Genomic DNA, 18,574 nt, shown 5'->3' on the forward strand with positions numbered 1-18,574 from the left:
AGTGATGGAAGAGGCAGAGATTGGAGCAGATGAAGCCATTATCATCATGAAACATCAAGGGCCAAAAATCCATCTTGGAGAGCAAGCCAAGGATGGAGCGCTCGGATTGATGAAGAGTGATGACCAAGGAAGGACTAGAGGTAATTGCATGTTGGGTTTTGCATGGTTATCTCTTCTCTCTCTGTGTGGCCGAACCGGATCTGTTTCTTGGAGAAGAAGTTGGCTTAGTTTTTGGCTTCAAAAATGGAGGTTTTCCTCTTCTATAAAAAGAGAGAACAGCCACTGTTTGGAGTAAGGAGAAAGTTTGAGAGTGCAAGGCACAGAATTCTCAGAGTTACCTGAGCTAACAGTTTTCTCTTCTCCTTCAATGTATTCTATTTTGTAATTTTTCTGTTTAATTTTGTCATGTCTTGAGTCTCGTGGAAAAAGGCAAACAGTGAAGTTTGTATGAAAAAGCCATAGAGCGGAAAAAAGGCAGAGAATGCAAAATTAAAAGAAAAAGCCATAGATGTCTATAGAGTTCCTTTGTTCATCTATGTTGTGTTTCATGATTCTGTGGGAATCCCCTTGTAAGTTGGGTTAGCACTTTACAGATTGTAATCAGGAAGATTATAGTGAAATTCCATCATGTTTGTGATGGAGACTGGATGTAGACTACATTGCACTTAGTAGCTGAACCAGGATATATCTGGGTGTAATTTTCTCTCTTCTCTACTCCATTTCTGTTCTGACTGCACAGGAGCTAAAAAAACAAAAATATCTCGTGTCAAGTGACGAGACAAAAAGAAAAGTCTCGTGGCTGGGGACGAGACAAAAGAAAAAATATCGTGGCTAGTCACGAGATAAAAAGACAAAAAGTTTCCAAAATTGGTTTCAAAGGTCAACAAGTATTATCAAGCAAAAAGGGGGCTAAGATTCAACCCTCCATTCTCTTAGCCACTGATAACCATTATAGCTGTTTCACATTTTCATGCATAAGCAAAAAAGAATACAAGGTATGTTCCAAAGGTTGTTGCTAGTAAAAAGTTGATTAGAAGATCCTTATGATCGGTGAAGATGGATTGAATGTAGTGTTAAATGTGATTAGTGGTTATTTACTAGGATCGGTTGGTCGAAATAATAATCCAAACAGGTTTTCTTGTATATTGCAGGACTCTCTGTGTCTATTTGAACAACAATCCAAGGTTCTTCTTGTTCTGATTGTGTTCCATCTTCGTTTTCTTCTTCGATATAAGAAAAGTAGTAGCAAGGACTATTGGTTCTCTGATAGCCATTCTTAATCTCTCTGCAGCACCCTCGAAAAATTTCCACCGGCGGACGATAAATAGTTGGTGGAAACTTAGGTGTAGTCAACTTTACGTAAAATTAATAACTGATTAGATGAAAATTTAGTCAAATCAGTCAAATTATTTAATGATTCTTAACCATTAACTTCACGTGAAGTTGACTGCATCTGAGTTTTTAGCTAAATAGTTATCTAAAGTCATAATTATAATTGAATGAGTTTATACTATATAAAAACACCAGAACTAGAGTTAATTTAAATAACAAATTTATTGGGCTTTTTAAATTTGTTTTCAAGGCTAATATTATCGAATTTTTTTTTATTTTAATTTTCAACTTTTGAGTAGACAAAGATATGACAAATTACATGATACATTATCACTCGGATTTTTAGACCAATAGATTCAATACCTAGTAACTTAATAGGTAACTTAATAGGAAACACAACTACTGCCTTAATATTTAATTTGGCTCTGGAATTTGAAATTGGATTCAAATTGACCCCTAAAATTATAATTGAGTCAATTTGAATTCCAAAATTTATAATAACTAGAATGAGAGTTAACGATAGTATATAATAAATATTAAAAATTGTTACGTTTTGTAGAAATAAATTAAATATGTGTAAATTAAAGTTAAATTTAAAAGGTGTTTTATTTAAAATGATTTGTAGTATAAAAGATTTGGATGTTGAAATTGTATAAAGTGACATTTTTATTTGGTGGTTTGATTTTTACATTTATTTTAGTTGATGGACCTAGTCTTCTTATGTGGCGCTCGTCATCCTTTTTTTTTATTGGTTGTTGTTAAAGTTGTTGCTTTCTTCTTTCTATCGTAGGTTCTTGTAAAGGCATGTTCTTTATGAATTGTTGAGTTGGATGCACTTTTTATTGTGTTGTTTGTTCCATCTTTGCATGTACTTCTTCCAAAGATGTGTCTTGAATTTGTATGGTTTTCTTTCTCCTTAATCTCTTGATGGAGTGGTACTTCAATGTCATTACTTTTATAAAGTGTCATTAGATTTGAAATAGTTGTGCCCAATAATTTGTTTGCTTCGCCATCAAATAGTACAAAAGTTATTGTAGTACTTTAATATGAAACTTTTAATAGTTGCTAAAATTGTGAAGATCTTTTCCTATTCTAATATTCAATTTATGCTATCATTAGGTATACAGTATTTGAGTAAGTATGAATGTTTGATGCATGTTGTGAGTTTTTTTTTGTCATACCTGATCATCAGATTCTCATTGCAAGAATGATGTTCCATTGAGTAAGTTTGAGATGTTTAGTTCGAAAATAAATTTCTTGTGTTAAATTTGATGTTATTTGAAGGAATAGTGATAAGAGACTTATATAAGTAGTTCAAATAGTATGTAATTTGAATACTTGTAACGTAAAATTTATTATGATTAATAATATTATTATGACATTTGTAATATGGATGTTTATTACCTTTAGTAAGTTATTTATAAAAATTAATAAATTAATTGTTGGGGTTATAATGTTTATAACGGTAAGATATAATAAATATAGGAATATGAATTTAATGTATTTGTACGTTACAAATTTATTGTATTGTATTTTTTAGTTTTTTTTGTATGTTTTATTTTTTGCTGATTTGAAAATAATAGTTGATTTGGCAAAAATTGAGTGGTTGATTCTAAAGTTTTGCCAAGTAAGCGATTTTGCTGACATGGCATTAATAGAAGGAGAAAGATGTCGTAAAAGTAATGTGGGTAAACCTATCCATCTACTTTTATATATTAAGAATAGATAACTCGCATTAGGCCTGAATTGATTTTCATGAATAACATGCTAATTTTTTTACATGTTAATTTATTAAGATTTGGACTTCTCATCTAAATTTCATGTAATTGAGATCTGCTAGACCTCTTAGAAATTTGACTGACTTCCTAATATCTTCACAAAGATAACAATAACAAGTTCAATTTGAAAATTTTGGGATTCTAGGAGCAGTCAAGCTCGTGGAAGTTCTAATAAATCTCAATGTGCATAGAATCTAAGTGAGGAATCTAAATCGCAACAAGTTAATGTACCAAATCAATACGCCACTGATGTAGATCAACTCAATGATTAATGTGAGTTACAACTATAAATTTCTGGGTGTCTAATTTGAGTATATTAAAATTTTAAGAATTAAATTAAGTCCAACCTCAAATTTCATAGGTCAAATTGAGTATTAACTCACTACAAACACTTTCATAACAACACATAAATCATCCATGAAAATAAATCACAGCAACAAAACAAGGCCAAGTTTCAAAGAATCCTCTTCCACACTCCACCCTGCAGCTACAACAGACAACCTAAACAGGGCTAAAATATGCAAACACAGCACTTGTTATCATCTGCATCACTACATTTTGAAGATCTCCTTCCAAATGGATACACATGGAGATCCTGGTTGTATCACAAGCAAACCTCTTCTTTTAACATATGATGTTGTCTACCCTTTTACCTGAAATATACAACAAAGTTACATATTAAGTAATATTCAAAATACACAGAAGTGACAAAAAGCAGAACATATTTAAGTAACATACAATGCCAACCATCTCATATACATTATCTTTCAGTATAACACAAGAACAACTTCACATTGTTATTACAATTTTATAGACGACCAACACTAATCCTAACTGTATCTACATTATCACAATTCTTATGATCCAGAAGAACAATACTATCTACTAATAATTGCTAAAATAATGCATATTTGTTCAACTTACATCTTATCTTATAGTGAATAATTTCAAAATATATGGATGCCTGGATCTGGATGGATATATTATGTTTACACTAATTGTACCATAAATAGCTAATTAAGAGAATCATGTAAGCAGTTCTACAGATACTAATACACAAAAATGGAAGGGTTACATACCTGTATGTATTCTTAAGATCTGAGTCTCTTTAATTTAGCCATCTTAATTGCAGCAAATACATAAAGCTTGTCAAACAGATCATTAAAGAACTTGAAATAAGCATATCTCCAAGATTTCTTCAAAATCAATGAGCAGGAAACTCCCCAGAACCCCATAATAAATCCAATGGCCAAAGCAATGTAAAACCCCTCAGTAAAAAATTGTTCTTCGTGATCATCATTTCCATCAACTGGATTCTGTGTAGGAATGAGACAGGTTTTGTTGAGAGGAGCACCACATAATTTTGGATTTCCTATATAAGCAGATGCATCTCTAGTTTGAAGTTGGGTACCGAGTGGAATTTGGCCTGATAAATCATTATATGATAGATCAAGAACACTGAGACGATCTAGCTGAGAGAGTTGTGAAGGAATCCTTCCAGACAATTGATTTCTAGACAGATCAAGAAAATCCAAGGATTTCAATTGTCCAATACCTTGAGGAATATTACCAACTAACTTGTTCCTCGAAATGTTAAGAGAAACTAAACCAACAAGACTCATCATCTCACTTGGAATCTCCCCATTGAATCTGTTACTTGACAAATCAATGCTTCTCAATAGTCCTAATGTACTTCTGTATTTTGACATTTTTCCTTTCCATATAAGTGAAGCACTATCAGCATTAACTCCAAAGCTGGTAATGCCATCAAAATCATCATAATATGCATCATAAGCATAGAAAATATCAACCTTTGAAGTTGCTTGACTTGCCATTGCAGAAAGATTGCTTATGCATTTAGGTATATTCCCTGAAAGACTATTCAAAGAGAGGTCCAACAAATGAAGCTCATCAAGATTACATATACTTAGAGGCATGCTCCCATGAAATTGATTGGAATGCAAGCTAAGTATAAACAGATTTGAAAGATTATTTCCAATCCAGCTAGGGAATGGCCCAGTTAAATTATTCTTTGCAGCATCAAAAAGTCTTAGCTCTGTGCAATTAACAAAGGACAGTGGTATTTCTCCAGAAAAATTGTTATCACCTAGATGTAATGACTGAATTTGCCTCAATGATCCCATAGATCTCGGTAAGCTGCCATGAAAATAATTGTTGGACAAATCTAGGAAGCCTAGAGATTGGAAATTCATCCAACAGTCTGGGAGCTGTCCTCTAATATGATTATTTGACAAATCTAAATATTCAGTGTTTGCAGACCCGTTAGAACACAGAAAAAGATTTGCTGTTGAAAACATGTTGTTGGACAGAAACACTTGTGCTGACATTGAAAGAAATGCTGGGACCGGGCCTTCAAAAGAATTTGAGCTCAAATCAATCTGCAAGGCACTCTGAGGAATCAAAGGTAAATTTTCAATTTTTCCTTTGAAATGGTTGTGGGAAAGATTCAATTTTACCATTGTGGGAAGGAATTCCCAGAACCAATTAGGAACATTGCTAGATATTTCAGCTCCAGAAATATCCAACCAATTCATGTTATGTTGGTTTTGAAGCCATTTTGGAAAGTCAGGGCCCAAAATGCAAGATGCCAATTTAATCTTGATTAATTTGAAAGGGGGAACCCACTCATTGCTAATGTTAAAGACCAATGAATTATGAGATAAATCCAAAGTTAATAGCATGGAAAGTTTAGAGAAATGAGACTCAGATATCAAACCTTCCAATGAGTTATTTCCAAGCCTTAACTCCCTCAAATTGGATAGTTGTCCAATGCCTTCATGCAAAGTTCCATTTAATCCATTGCTATCAAGTCGTAACACTTGCAATGATGAAAATGAAGAAAGGTCTGGCACCACACCTGTAATTTCATTCCATCCCATATTCAAACTTTGCAATTGCTTGTGATTACAATTGGACAATGCTTTAGCAAACTCATGAAACTGGCCACTCAACCTGTTTCCAGAAAAGTCTAATTCTCTCAAGATGCAAACATGAAACAATGATATAGGTATTTGGCCTTCGAGTTGGTTGCTGGCAAGATTCAAGTATTCAAGAGAGCTCAATTCCCCTATGGCTTCTGGTATGGTTCCCCTCAGAGAATTATGATCCAAATTGAGCATGGCTAGGCTGCTAGTTGAGTTCATTAACCATGGAAATATCAAAGACGAGTTCATCAAATTGTTGCCGGAGAGATCCACAAATGACAGAGAAGTGGAGAAATTTGCAGCTGGAGAAAGTGATGAGGGGATGGAATCTGAAAGATCACAACCATTGAAGTCCAAGTATTGTAGATGAGAAAGACCACTCACTAGTTGTTGCCAATTGTTTGCAGTGCTAAGATTAACCTTAGGGAGTGAAAGATGCCTCAGAAATGAAAGATGAGATAACCATTGCAAACCAGAACTCAAAGATATTTGGTAAGAGGAGCTAAGGTCAAGATACTCCAAATTTGAAAGATTTCCAAAACTTTCCGGAATAGTTCCATTGAAACCATTTTCACTCAAATCCAAATATTTCAAGGATAAGAGACTTCCAAATTGTGGAGGAATGTTCCCATGAAATAAATTGGATCCGAAATGAAGGTACACTAAATTGGAGAGGTTTGAAATTTGAGGAGGAATTTCTGCAAAGAGGCTATTATATCCAAGATCAAGATATTCCAAGAAGAGCAAGTTCCCAAACTGATGGGGTACTTTTCCTTGGAAGGCAGAGTGTGAAAGATTGAGGTATCTCAAATGGGTTAAAGAGGCAATAAAGATAGGAATTGATGGGGTGAGATTGAAAGAAATGTAACTAAGATCCAAATAGTTCAAATGATGCAACTCAGCCAGTGCTGTAGTAATGGAGCCAGCTCTTACAATATGATCAGAAACATGAAGATCAAGCTTCAAAACATGGCCTGTTTCATTGCTACACTGAATGTGTTCCCAGTTACAACACTCTTTTTGATTGTCTCCATGTCCCCAAGAAGAAAGCCAAGCATTGTTGTTGAGATGAAAACCGTGTTTCAAAGCAAGTAGTGCATGCCTTTCACTCTCTATGCACTTCACAGTAACGTTGCCAATCATGGGGTTTAATGCAAGTACATGTAACATTGATATGTGCATGAAGAACACAATAAAGACATAATAATGAAATGCCATAGCAAACCTTGGATTCATGGTAATTGTGTAGCAAATGAAAGAGGAATGATTATTTACAAGAGCAAAGGTCAGTCATATATTAAGCTTAAGCTAACCACTTATGTGTCCAAAATTGAAGACATGAAGAATGGAGTTGAATTGATCAACGCGGTTTAACTAATAGATATTAATTACGTAGACCAAGTAACTAGTAAACTAGTGCAGATGAATGAAGTTGATCAGCGCGTTTTAATTAAGACTAAACTAAGACCTGCTAAGTCACCAAAAAAAAAACTAAGACCTGCTATATATTAAGAGCTAAATTAATTATATTATATAATATAAATTTAAAATATTATATTGGATTAATAGTTAAATTAGTTATTGAAAAATAATTTTTTTTTTAATCATATTTGTCCTTCCGTTACTTCACTCACAATTTTTGTCGACGATTGATGATGTAAAATGTTAATTGATGGTATACATGACATATAACATGTTGAATTAAACGTTGACTAAATATGTTTACGAAAATCAACCAATTTAATCACTAGGTCATATTAGAAATAGGATTCTTGTAATTGGGGAAGATGACTAAATTAATAAATTTTCATAAACATGTTTGGTCAATATCCAATTAGACATATCAGGTATTATATATGTTATCAATTAACGTTTTACCACATCAATCTTTGAAAAAAATTGTTAATGGAGTGACTAGAGGACAAATATGATTAATTCTCAATCTTTGAACGATCAATTTGATTTTAAAAATATTCAATAAATGAATTTGAAAAGTGTCTTATCTTTGAGAGATTAATTTGACTATTAACCCATATTATATTATGGATGAATTAATAATATGTAAATTAATATTGATTTTAAAAGTTAATTTATAACAAATATTATACAAAACTTTTATTTGAAAATTTATATATAATTTAATATGATTATTTAAAAAAAAGAAATACAAAAAAATATACCGTTTTGATATAGATAATAATCGTTATTTTTTAAGTTTTGACTAATGATATATATTAAATTTAATTAATTAAAAATTTTATTTAGTGATATATTAAAATTAATTTAAATTTTGTAGTGATTAATCATAAATGATATATTAATATTATATAAAAATTTAATTATTTTTTATATTGTAAATTGACAAATATGTATGTAAAATTATTGACGAGGCATAAATACAAAAAATAATATAACATAAATTCATTCTATTATATGTTAGTATCAACTTTTATATAGATATATAAATAGATAGATAGATATCTTGCGCTATATTTCACGTGATGGAAATGATACAGTTGAGAAGTGGAAACCACCACGAGCGTAGTTTATTTTTTTTTTTTATGGAAAAAATCAATACAAAATTAAACATAAAAATGATGAAAAGTTGTGAATATTCCTTCCAAAAAAAAAAAAAGAGTTTTTAAATAAATGAAGAAAATTTATCAACTTCAATTGTCCTATAGTTAAAATTTATCTCCTCTCATTGTGTTTCTTGAAATGTTAAGAGGAAACCAATGCTTTTTGAAAGCTTTTCTACTTTCTTTTTCTTTGAAAGAAGAAAATATTAATTTTATATGAAAATGGTAAGTATTATGAACTGAACAAAAACAGAACTACCACAAGTCCACAATAACTAACACTTAATATCGTTCCTGAAAATAAATTACAGCAATAAAACAAAGGCCAAGTTTTACAATCACACCAATATAACAAAACAAACACCCTGTAGCTACAGCAGAAAACCTAAAAAGAGGGCTAGAATATGCAAACATAACACTTATTATATTAACTGCATCTCTAAATGTTATTGGTCTCCTTCCAAATGGATACACATGCATGAAGATTCTGCCTGAAAGATATGACAACATTACATGTTAGATAATATTCAAAATATATATGTGTAAAAGAGCAGAACTATACATTTAAGTAACATAAATGCAATACATATCCCATATACATATACTATAATACAAGAACAAGTTCACATGTTTACAATTGTATATATAAGAATGTATATATATAAAGACTAAATATATAATAAAAGAGTCTGTATATATAAAAAGTGAAAACAGTAAACAATCTCTTGAGTATAGTAAGTAGGTATATCAACAGCTCTCGAAAACAGAGTAGCACTAGAGAAATTGAATGAAATCCACTTATACAAAAACACACTAAAACATGCACTCTTAAACCAAAAAACGTGAATAAAATATATAAAACCAAGCTTCACACCCATATATAAATATCCAATTCAGAAAATGTAAACAGAGTGATACGAAAAAGAATCCTGTCCAAACTTCATCAATTCACACCTACAACATAATCTTTAACCATGGAAATCCTTAGAAAACAGTGATACTTATTCTCAACAACATATCCACTTCAAACGGATAACCATGAAGATCTTTTTGCATCAAACAAACTCATGTTCGGTAAAATACAACATATGTTTGCTAGGAACTAATATTATAAGTAAGCTACTGTTTTAACTAGGAAGTAATCAACTAAGCTATGTTTTAACCATTAAAAAATCAATAATAAATGCTTTATTTGGTGTGTCCAACTTAAGGTTTCAACTATAATAAAGTACATTTTAGCACTACTATATTTTGTTTCGTTTAGATAGATCAGATATTAATTTTTTTGGTATACCAATATTATGAATATAACAACTATATCAACAATAACAAAAACTAGAAGAAATGAAAACGGTGCATACCTTCATATTTGAGATCTGATCCTTTTCAGCTTGGCCACCTTGATCGCTGTAAATACATAGAGCTTGTCATAGACATCACTCAACAACTTGAAATAAGCATATCTCCAAGATTTCTTCAAAATCAATGAGAAGCAAACTCCCCAAAATGCCATAACAAATCCAGCAGCCATAGCAATGTAGAACCCCTCGCTTACAAATTGTTCATCATCATCACCATCAGCATCATGTTCACTGATCTGGTGACCATGAATGGGACAAGTATTGTTGAGGGGAGCACCACAAAGTTTTGGATTTCCTGCATAATCAGAAGCATCCCTAGTTTGAAGTTGCGTGCCAAGTGGGATTTCTCCAGATAAATCATTGTATGACAAGTCAAGAACACTGAGACGGTCAATCTGAGCAAGCTGTGAAGGAATTGTTCCTGACAAATGATTTCTGGATAGATCAAGAAAATCTATTGACTTCAGCTGTCCAATAGTTGGAGGAATGTGTCCACTAAACAAATTCCTTGAAAGATTTAAAGAAACCAAGCCAATAAGAGTCATCATCTCACTTGGTATTTTCCCTGTTAATCTGTTGCTGGAGAAATCAATACTTCTCAAGAATCCCAGGGTGCTTCTATATTTTGACATTTTTCCTTTCCATATGAGTGATGTGCTATCATTATAAATTCCGATGGTAAAATTATCGGTAATGGTTGCATTTGAATTTGCAAGAGTGGCCATAGCAGAAAGATTACATATGCATTTAGGTATATTGCCAGAGAGAGTATTGAGAGAGAGGTCAAAGACATGGAGTTCATGAAGATTGCACATGCTTAATGGAATGTTACCATGAAAATTATTGGAATGTAAGTTAAGTACAAGTAGGTTTGGAATATTATCTCCAATCCAGCTTGGTATTCTTCCTGACAACTTATTACCTGCAACATCAAAAACTTGTAGTTGTGTGCAATTATTCAAGGATGATGGTATCTCTCCTGAAAAATTATTCCCTCCTAAATGTATTGACTTGATATTTCTTAATGACCCCAAAGATTTTGGCATGTTTCCATAAAACTGATTATTGGATAAATCTAGGACGACCAATAACTCAAAACTCATCCAATAATCCGAAAGTTCTCCTCTAAGGTCGTTGTTTGACAAATCCATAAATCTCATGTATTTGGTCGAGTTTGCACATAAAAGAGGATCTGCAATTGAAAATCTGTTATTGGAGAAAAAAGTTTACATATGCATATTTGAATTTGCTAGAGTGGCCATAGCAGAAAGATTACATATGCATATATTGCCAGAGAGAATATTGAGAGAGAGGTCCAAGACATGGAGTTTATGAAGATTGCACATGCTTAATGGAATGTTACCATGAAAATTATTGGAACGTAAGCTAAGTACAAGTAGGTTTGGAATATTATCTCCAATCCAGCTTGGTATTCTTCCTGACAACTTATTATCTGCAACATCAAAAATTTGTAGTTGTGTGCAATTATTCAGGGATGATGGTATCTCTCCTGAAAAATTATTGCCTTCAAATTGTATTGACTGGATATTTCTTAAAGACCCCAGAGATTTTGGCATATTTCCATACAACTGATTATTGGATAAATCTAGGACGACCAATAACTCAAAACCCCTCCAACAATCCGAAAGTTCTCCTCTTAGATCGTTGTTTGACAAATCCATAAATCTCATGTATTTGGTCGAGTTTGCACATAAAAGAGGATCTGCAATTGAAAATATGTTATTGGAGAAAAAAGTTTGAGAAGCAGTTGAAAGGAATGCTGGAATTGGGCCTTCAAATAAATTGAAGCTCAAATCAATTGAAAGACCTTGGTCAGAAACAATAGCTGGTAGAATTGGGCCTTCAATTTTTCCTCGAAAACAGTTATGAGAAATATTCAAATACATCATCTGAGGAAGAGGTTCCCAAAACCAATTTGGAACAGTGCTAGAAATTCCAGCACAGGAAATATCCAAATAGTCAATCATGGTTTGGGTATGAAGCCATGTTGGAAAGTCAGGCCCCAACTTGCAACGGGCCAAATAAATGTTAATTAAATTGAAAGGGGGAATCCAATCGACGCTAACATTAAAAGCCAATGCATTATGAGACAAATCCAAAGTGTAAAGAGTGGAAAGTCTTGAGAAATGAGCTTCAGTTATCAAACCTGTCAGGAAGTTATTCCCAAGGTTTAAGTGAGTTAAGTTGGATAGTTGTCCAATACCTTCATGTATAGTTCCACTTAACCTGTTGTTATCAAGTCGTAACACATGCAAAGATTGAAGCTGAGAGTGAGAGAGGTCAGGCACCATCCCCGTAATTTCATTCCATCCCATATCCAAGAATTTTAAGGGTTTATGAGCACAACGAGAAAACTCTCGAATATATTCATGAAAGTCCCCTATCAAGTTGTTCTTGGATAGGTCTAGTTCTACCAAATTGCAACTATGAAACAAGGATACAGGTATTTGGCCTTTGAGCTCATTATTTGCAAGATTTAACTCCTCAAGCCTACCAGTGGAATTCATTAACCATGGGAACATCAAGGATGCATCCCTTAGAGAGTTGTTAGAGACATCCACAAAAGACAGAGAAGTGGAGAAATTAGCGGGGGATGAAATGGACACGGAATCAACAAGATTGCAACCATGCAAGTCTAAATATTGAAGATGAGAAAGGCTACTCACTTGTTGTTGCCAATTGCTGGCACCACTTAGATTCACCCAAGCAAGCGAAAGATACCTCAGGATTGAAAGTTCAGATAGCCATTGTAAATCAGAACTCATCATGTACAAGGAATCAAGGTCAAGATACTGCAAACGGGAAATATTTTTGAATTGACTAGGAATGGTTCCGGTGAATGCATTGTAACTTGGATCAAGATGTTCCAAGGATAAGAGATTTCCAAGTTGGGGTGGCATTTTTCCACCAAAGTAACAAGAAGAGAGATCGAGATGTGTTAAAAAGGTTAAAGAGCCAATGAAAGGAGGGAGGGATGGGGTGTGAGTAAAACGATTACCACTAAGGTCCAAATACTTCAAATGATGTAACTCACCCAGTGATGGACTTATGGAGCCAGCAAAGTGATAACCATGGAGATGAAGCATGAGAACATGGCCAGTTACATTGCTGCACTTGACGCCTTCCCAGATGCAACACTCCTTCTGCTGCTCCCCATCTCCCCATGAAGACAGCCAATCATCATCATCGGTCACATTGAAGCCACGTTTGAGAGAAAGCAGAGCTTGCCTTTCACTCTCAATGCACTTCCCACTTGCCACCACCGCTGCACTGCTCGTCCATGCAAGTACCTGCACCATCAACACCACATAAACTACACCATTCATCATCATCACTCCAAGCATAGAATATTTCAAGTTAAGTTGTTGTATCAAATCATGTGTGTGCTCAACAACCTAAGGCCATATTTCCAATTTATAATCAACGCGTACGTAGGTTATACTCACAAAAAATACATAATGAGGACAGCAAATTCCACAAAGACTAATTCAAACCAAAGATATATATAAATCCAATATAAATAACTTGTCATGTGTGGCCTAAATGCTTCCACTCACTCAATGTATTCTATACTCATGACTCATGACATGACTTGAACTATTGACTTAACAAGTTTGATGTACGTTGCATTATATGAGAGCCTCAACAGTCAACACCAAACATATATTCCTACAGTAATGTTTGGGTAAGCCTACAAGTGAATAATAATAAATATTTTTAAAATACCATTTATATTTATATACATACTCTCAAATATATAAATATTATTCTTCAAAAAAATAATATTTGTAAATCAAAATCAGTCATTAATGTATTTGTATATAAATACATGTGTGATTGAATTTATTTTTAATGTGTATTTATATTTTAACATACATTTTATACTGATAATTGACTTTAATAGTTAATTTTAGTACACACATAGCATAATAAATTATTCTTTCGTACATTTTGGGTAAGAAAAATTGGCTTCCTTATCAGTGAGATGTGTACTTTTGTGGATATTTCAAATTAGAGTAGCAAATAAATGAAAAAATTTGAGAAATAGCTCTTTTCAATTTTTTTTAATAATTGAGAGAATAAAGTATGATTTTTAATTTTTTTATATTTTTTTTATCCTATTTATAAAATTAATTGTGAAATATCACATTTCACTACTTCAATAGTTAAAAAAGATTAAGAAGACTGTTCCCAAAAATTTGTAATTAAAGTTGACACAATGATCCTACATTTTGGACAAACACTCTGACATTCATCTCCACTAATTTTATGTCAATTTTTTCGTCTGTACATAAGCTCAAGACTTCTCTAACCCTTACTACACTTTGGTAAAATGTTTATTTTTTAAACATAATTTATAAAAATTATGTTTAATAAATCAAATTAAAAATTTTTTTTAATAAATATAAATAATAATAATTACATTTAATAAAATAGTTTTTAAAAATTAAAAATACTATACTAGATATAAATGTAAAAGTTAAATTTAAAAATTAATTTATATTAACTATATTAGATTTTTTAATTTTAATAAATATAGGTCAATTTTAAAAAAATTTACCTTAAATACTTTTTAAAATATTTTTATCTTTTAAAAACTATAAATATAAATACATATTTTTTTATTTATCAAATAAAAAATAAGATACTGATGCTATATATTGAAAACTACAAACTCTTTCTCAAAAAATTTTAACAAATAAACCAAGCCTAATTCCGTAGTCAACACAAATATACCTTCATATTTTTTTTTTTGTTGTCTCATATATACCTTCATATAAGTTCTGTCAACAAATTAGAGAAAATAATATACTTAGAATTCTAACAATTTAGTGCTAACATTATTGCTAGCAAGTGTTCTAAAAATAATAATTAAAGATATTGATTTTTTTTTTTTTTGTGAAATCAATCATACTATGCGATGTACATTAAAAATCAAATACTAATAAGTTATTGCTATATAGAAATATATTTTTACTATTTTATAAATTTTTTATTATAATATTGTAAACAAATTCAATTATTTGTCTATTACAAATTTAATTATTTTGTTTATTGATTATTTTATTAAAAAATATGTGAATCAATATATATAAATATACAAAAATATATAGTAACTAATTTAATGACTAATATTTAATAAATATAAAATATTTTATTATAAAAATATAACACAAATATTAACTTTTTAATTTTTTTTAATAATTTAATGCATTGAAAAAATCAAATATTCTTTTAGACTCATATTTAAGAGCAATCCTACAAAGACCAACACATTTTATTATTTTTGATCTATAATTAATCAATAATATTTAAAAGTGTTAGCAAAAAATATGGTAATAGACTAATAGACTAAAAATATTAGATTATTAGCTAAAAGTGTTAATTAATATAAATTAAAATTACTGTTTTTTGAAATTTTTTCCATCTTTAAACGCTCTTTATAAAATAAAGAGTGTTATATTCATTATTAATTAAACAAATCTTAACTTTCTATTTATTATATTTTATACTAATAGTTTAGATTTAGAATTTATTTAAAATTTACAGATTTAGGTTTTAAAATTTAGAATTTATGTAAATTTTAGAATTTAGGATATAATTCCAAATTTAAGATTTAAAACTTAATATTTAGATTTTAAAATTTAAAAAGCGATACATTTCTATTTTTTCGGAGTGTATTAGCATCTGCCATTTAGTATATTAGTGTTAAAATGATTAGTGGTTATTTACTAGGATCGGTTGGTCGAAATAATAATCCAAACAGGTTTTCTTGTATATTGCAGGACTTTCTGTGTCCATTTGAACAACAATCCGAGGTTCTTCTTGTTCTGATTGTGTTCTATCTTCGTTTTTTTTTTTTTCGATATAAGAAAGGTAGTAACGGGAACTGTTGGTTTTCTGATAGCTTTTTTTAATCTCTCTGCAGCACCCTCGAAAAATTTTCACCGGCAAGATGATAAATAGTTAGTGGAAACTAAGATGCAGTTAACTTTACGTAAAGTTGATAGCTGAGATTTCTGTTAGATGAAAATTTAGTCAAATCAGTCAAATTGTGATTCTCATTTATTAACTTCACGTAAAGTTAACTGCATTTGAATTTTCACCTAAATAGTTATCTAAAGTCATAATTATAATTGAATGAGTTTATACTATATAAGTACACCAAAATTACTGTTAATTTAAATAGTGTAAAGTACTAAATTAGTCATTTACGTTTAGGCATAATCCTATTTTGGTCCTTAATGTTTAAAGTGTCATATTTAAATCCAAGTTTCATTTAGCTTTAATTTAGTCACAGCGTGAGGTTAAAGTTAAATAATTAATGAAATGTCCTACATGACAACATTATAAGAACAAGATCGATAATTTGGAAAATAAATACAAGCTCCAGAGGCACAAAAACAACTGTAGATGCATCAATACATTTATTTATCATTCTCTTTAGTTTTATAGAAAATATTTCATTTAAATTATAAAAAAATAATAAATAAATATATTGATACATCTATAGTTGTTTTTGTGCCTCTGGAACTTGTACTTATTCTCCAAATTATCAACCTTGTTCTTGTACTGCTGTTATGTTATGTAAGACATTTCGTTAATTATTTAATTTTGACAATCACGGTGGAACTACATTAAAGCTAAATGAAACTTTTTTGGATTCAAATATGACACTTTAAAATTCAAGGACCAAAACATGATTACGTCCAAATGTAGAGGACTAATTTAGTATTTTACCCATTTAAATAACAAATCTATTGGGCTTTTTAATGCAAGTACATGTATTAGTGATATGTGCATGAAGAACACAATAAAGACATAATAATAAAATGCCATAGCAAACCTTGGATTCATGGTAATTGTGTAGCAAATGAAAGAGGAATGATTATTTACAAGAGCAAAGGTCAGTCATATATTAAGCTTAAGCTAACCACTTATGTGTCCAAAATTGAAGACATGAAGAATGGAGTTGAATTGATCAACGCGGTTTAACTAATAGATATTAATTACGTAGACCAAGTAACTAGTAAACTAGTGCAGTGAACCGATACAGATGAATGAAGTTCATCAGCGCGTTTTAATTAAGACTAGATTAAGACCTGCTATATATTAAGAGCTAAATTAATTGTATTATATAATATAAATTTAAAATATTATACTAAATTGACAGATAAATTAATTTTTGAAAAATAAGGTATTTTTTAAATTTGTCCCTCAAAAATTTTTTCAATTAAATTAATCTATCAAAAATTACGAATTAATTATAGCTGTTCTTCAGTTACTCTATTTACAATTTTCGTCGACGATTGATGATATAAAATGTTAACTGATGGTATATATGACACATGTTAAATTTGGAAAACCGAAATGATGATCAAACATTATTAAAATATTAATTAAAAATTATTAAATGGTTATTTGTTTAAATTGCTTCCAATAATTTGTTTGATGATTTTTGTTCAAGTGTGCAGGAAGCAAATTAAATTTTCTATTGGGCCAAAACTACACAAGTCCAAATGGATCATCAAAGAAAATTTAGTTTTGGACAAAATTAATTTAAGAAAAAAAAACAAATAGGTCCCTGACTTTTTGTTCTACGGACATTTTCGTCCTTGACCATTGAAAAATACTTTTAAGTCCCTGACCTTCACAAAACTTGGACGGATCAGTTCCAGACGGAGGCATTTGGACGGAGGGACTGATCCGTCCAAATTTTGTGAAGGTCAGGGACTTAAAAGTATTTTTTAATGGTCAAGGACGAAAATATCCGCGCGACAAAAGGTCAGGGACCTATTTGTCCTTTTCTCTTAATTTAAATATTAGTGGTTGAATATTAAAAAAGAAAGAAATCCAAAGTGGCACATATCACAAGTCCATGATGAATCAAAATGAGAAGCAAATGACCCAAGGTCTAGTAGGAATTCATTCGGTGATTACAAAGCAATCTTTCAAGAAACTAAAAGTCCAACACGTGACTTTATGTCTTGGTAAATGAAAGTTTCAATTCGATTTAATTGCATTAAAAGATCCACACGTTACTCTATTTTTTGGGAATTGAGATTTAGATTTTAATTGAATTTAATTTACTTTGAATACTTCTTTCGAAAGTTTCTTTTTCTCTCTCCTCTTTCTTTATTTTCGGTCACTTCAATCCATCAAAAAAGAAGATGGAAGAAAAAGAAAAATCACAGAAAATAGCCAAAAAAGATATTTGCTATAGAAGAAAAGATTTTGAAGAAAACCTTTAAGATTTTCGTTGCCAAGAATAGAAGCAATTCACCTCTGTCAGGAAGAAGATCTAGCTAGATAAAAGTTCATTTCCATTTTTGTTCTTCCAAGAGGAAGATAGCGTCTGAACCTCAAGAAGGGTAGAAGCAAAAATGGAAACCCTAAAACTACCCTGGGTCAGAAGCTCATCAAGGGTTCGAATTCATTTTTGAAGCCAAAGTTAAGATGAATGACCAAGATGGAAGAAGCTTGAAGAAAAAGGGTGAGAGAGATGAGGTAAGCTTGCATGCATTAGCCTCACTTTTCTCAACCCCTTCTGATGAAGG

General features: G+C 31.1%; 2 protein-coding genes across 11 annotated transcripts; both read right to left on the minus strand.

The window, feature by feature from the left end:
* Window positions 1-3,384: 3,384 nt before the first annotated feature.
* On the minus strand, window positions 3,385-7,377 carry LOC112744527 (receptor-like protein EIX1). Its single transcript, XM_025794188.3, has 2 exons — window positions 4,190-7,377; window positions 3,385-3,763 (listed from the first exon to the last, which is right to left on the minus strand). Exon 1 carries the CDS (start codon window positions 7,289-7,291, stop codon window positions 4,202-4,204), a length of 3,090 nt encoding a protein of 1,029 aa, XP_025649973.2. The 5' UTR covers window positions 7,292-7,377; the 3' UTR covers window positions 3,385-3,763; window positions 4,190-4,201.
* Window positions 7,378-8,892: 1,515 nt separating this feature from the next.
* On the minus strand, window positions 8,893-13,416 carry LOC112744528 (receptor-like protein EIX1). Of its 10 annotated transcripts, none has more exons than XM_072215193.1 (5): window positions 12,683-13,416; window positions 12,163-12,280; window positions 11,359-11,718; window positions 9,996-11,187; window positions 8,893-9,125 (listed from the first exon to the last, which is right to left on the minus strand). In XM_072215193.1, exons 1-4 carry the CDS (start codon window positions 13,358-13,360, stop codon window positions 9,998-10,000), a joined length of 2,346 nt encoding a protein of 781 aa, XP_072071294.1. In that variant the 5' UTR covers window positions 13,361-13,416; the 3' UTR covers window positions 8,893-9,125; window positions 9,996-9,997. The 10 variants fall into 10 exon arrangements, with proteins under 10 accessions (XP_072071294.1, XP_072071291.1, XP_072071292.1 ...); XM_072215190.1 differs by having other exon boundaries at window positions 11,272-12,551; window positions 12,683-12,808; window positions 13,051-13,408; XM_072215191.1 differs by having other exon boundaries at window positions 11,359-12,551; window positions 12,683-12,866; window positions 13,051-13,404.
* Window positions 13,417-18,574: the final 5,158 nt, after the last annotated feature.

This window comes from Arachis hypogaea, chromosome 14 (assembly GCF_003086295.3).
Source record: "Arachis hypogaea cultivar Tifrunner chromosome 14, arahy.Tifrunner.gnm2.J5K5, whole genome shotgun sequence".
NCBI classification, from domain to species: domain Eukaryota; kingdom Viridiplantae; phylum Streptophyta; class Magnoliopsida; order Fabales; family Fabaceae; genus Arachis; species Arachis hypogaea.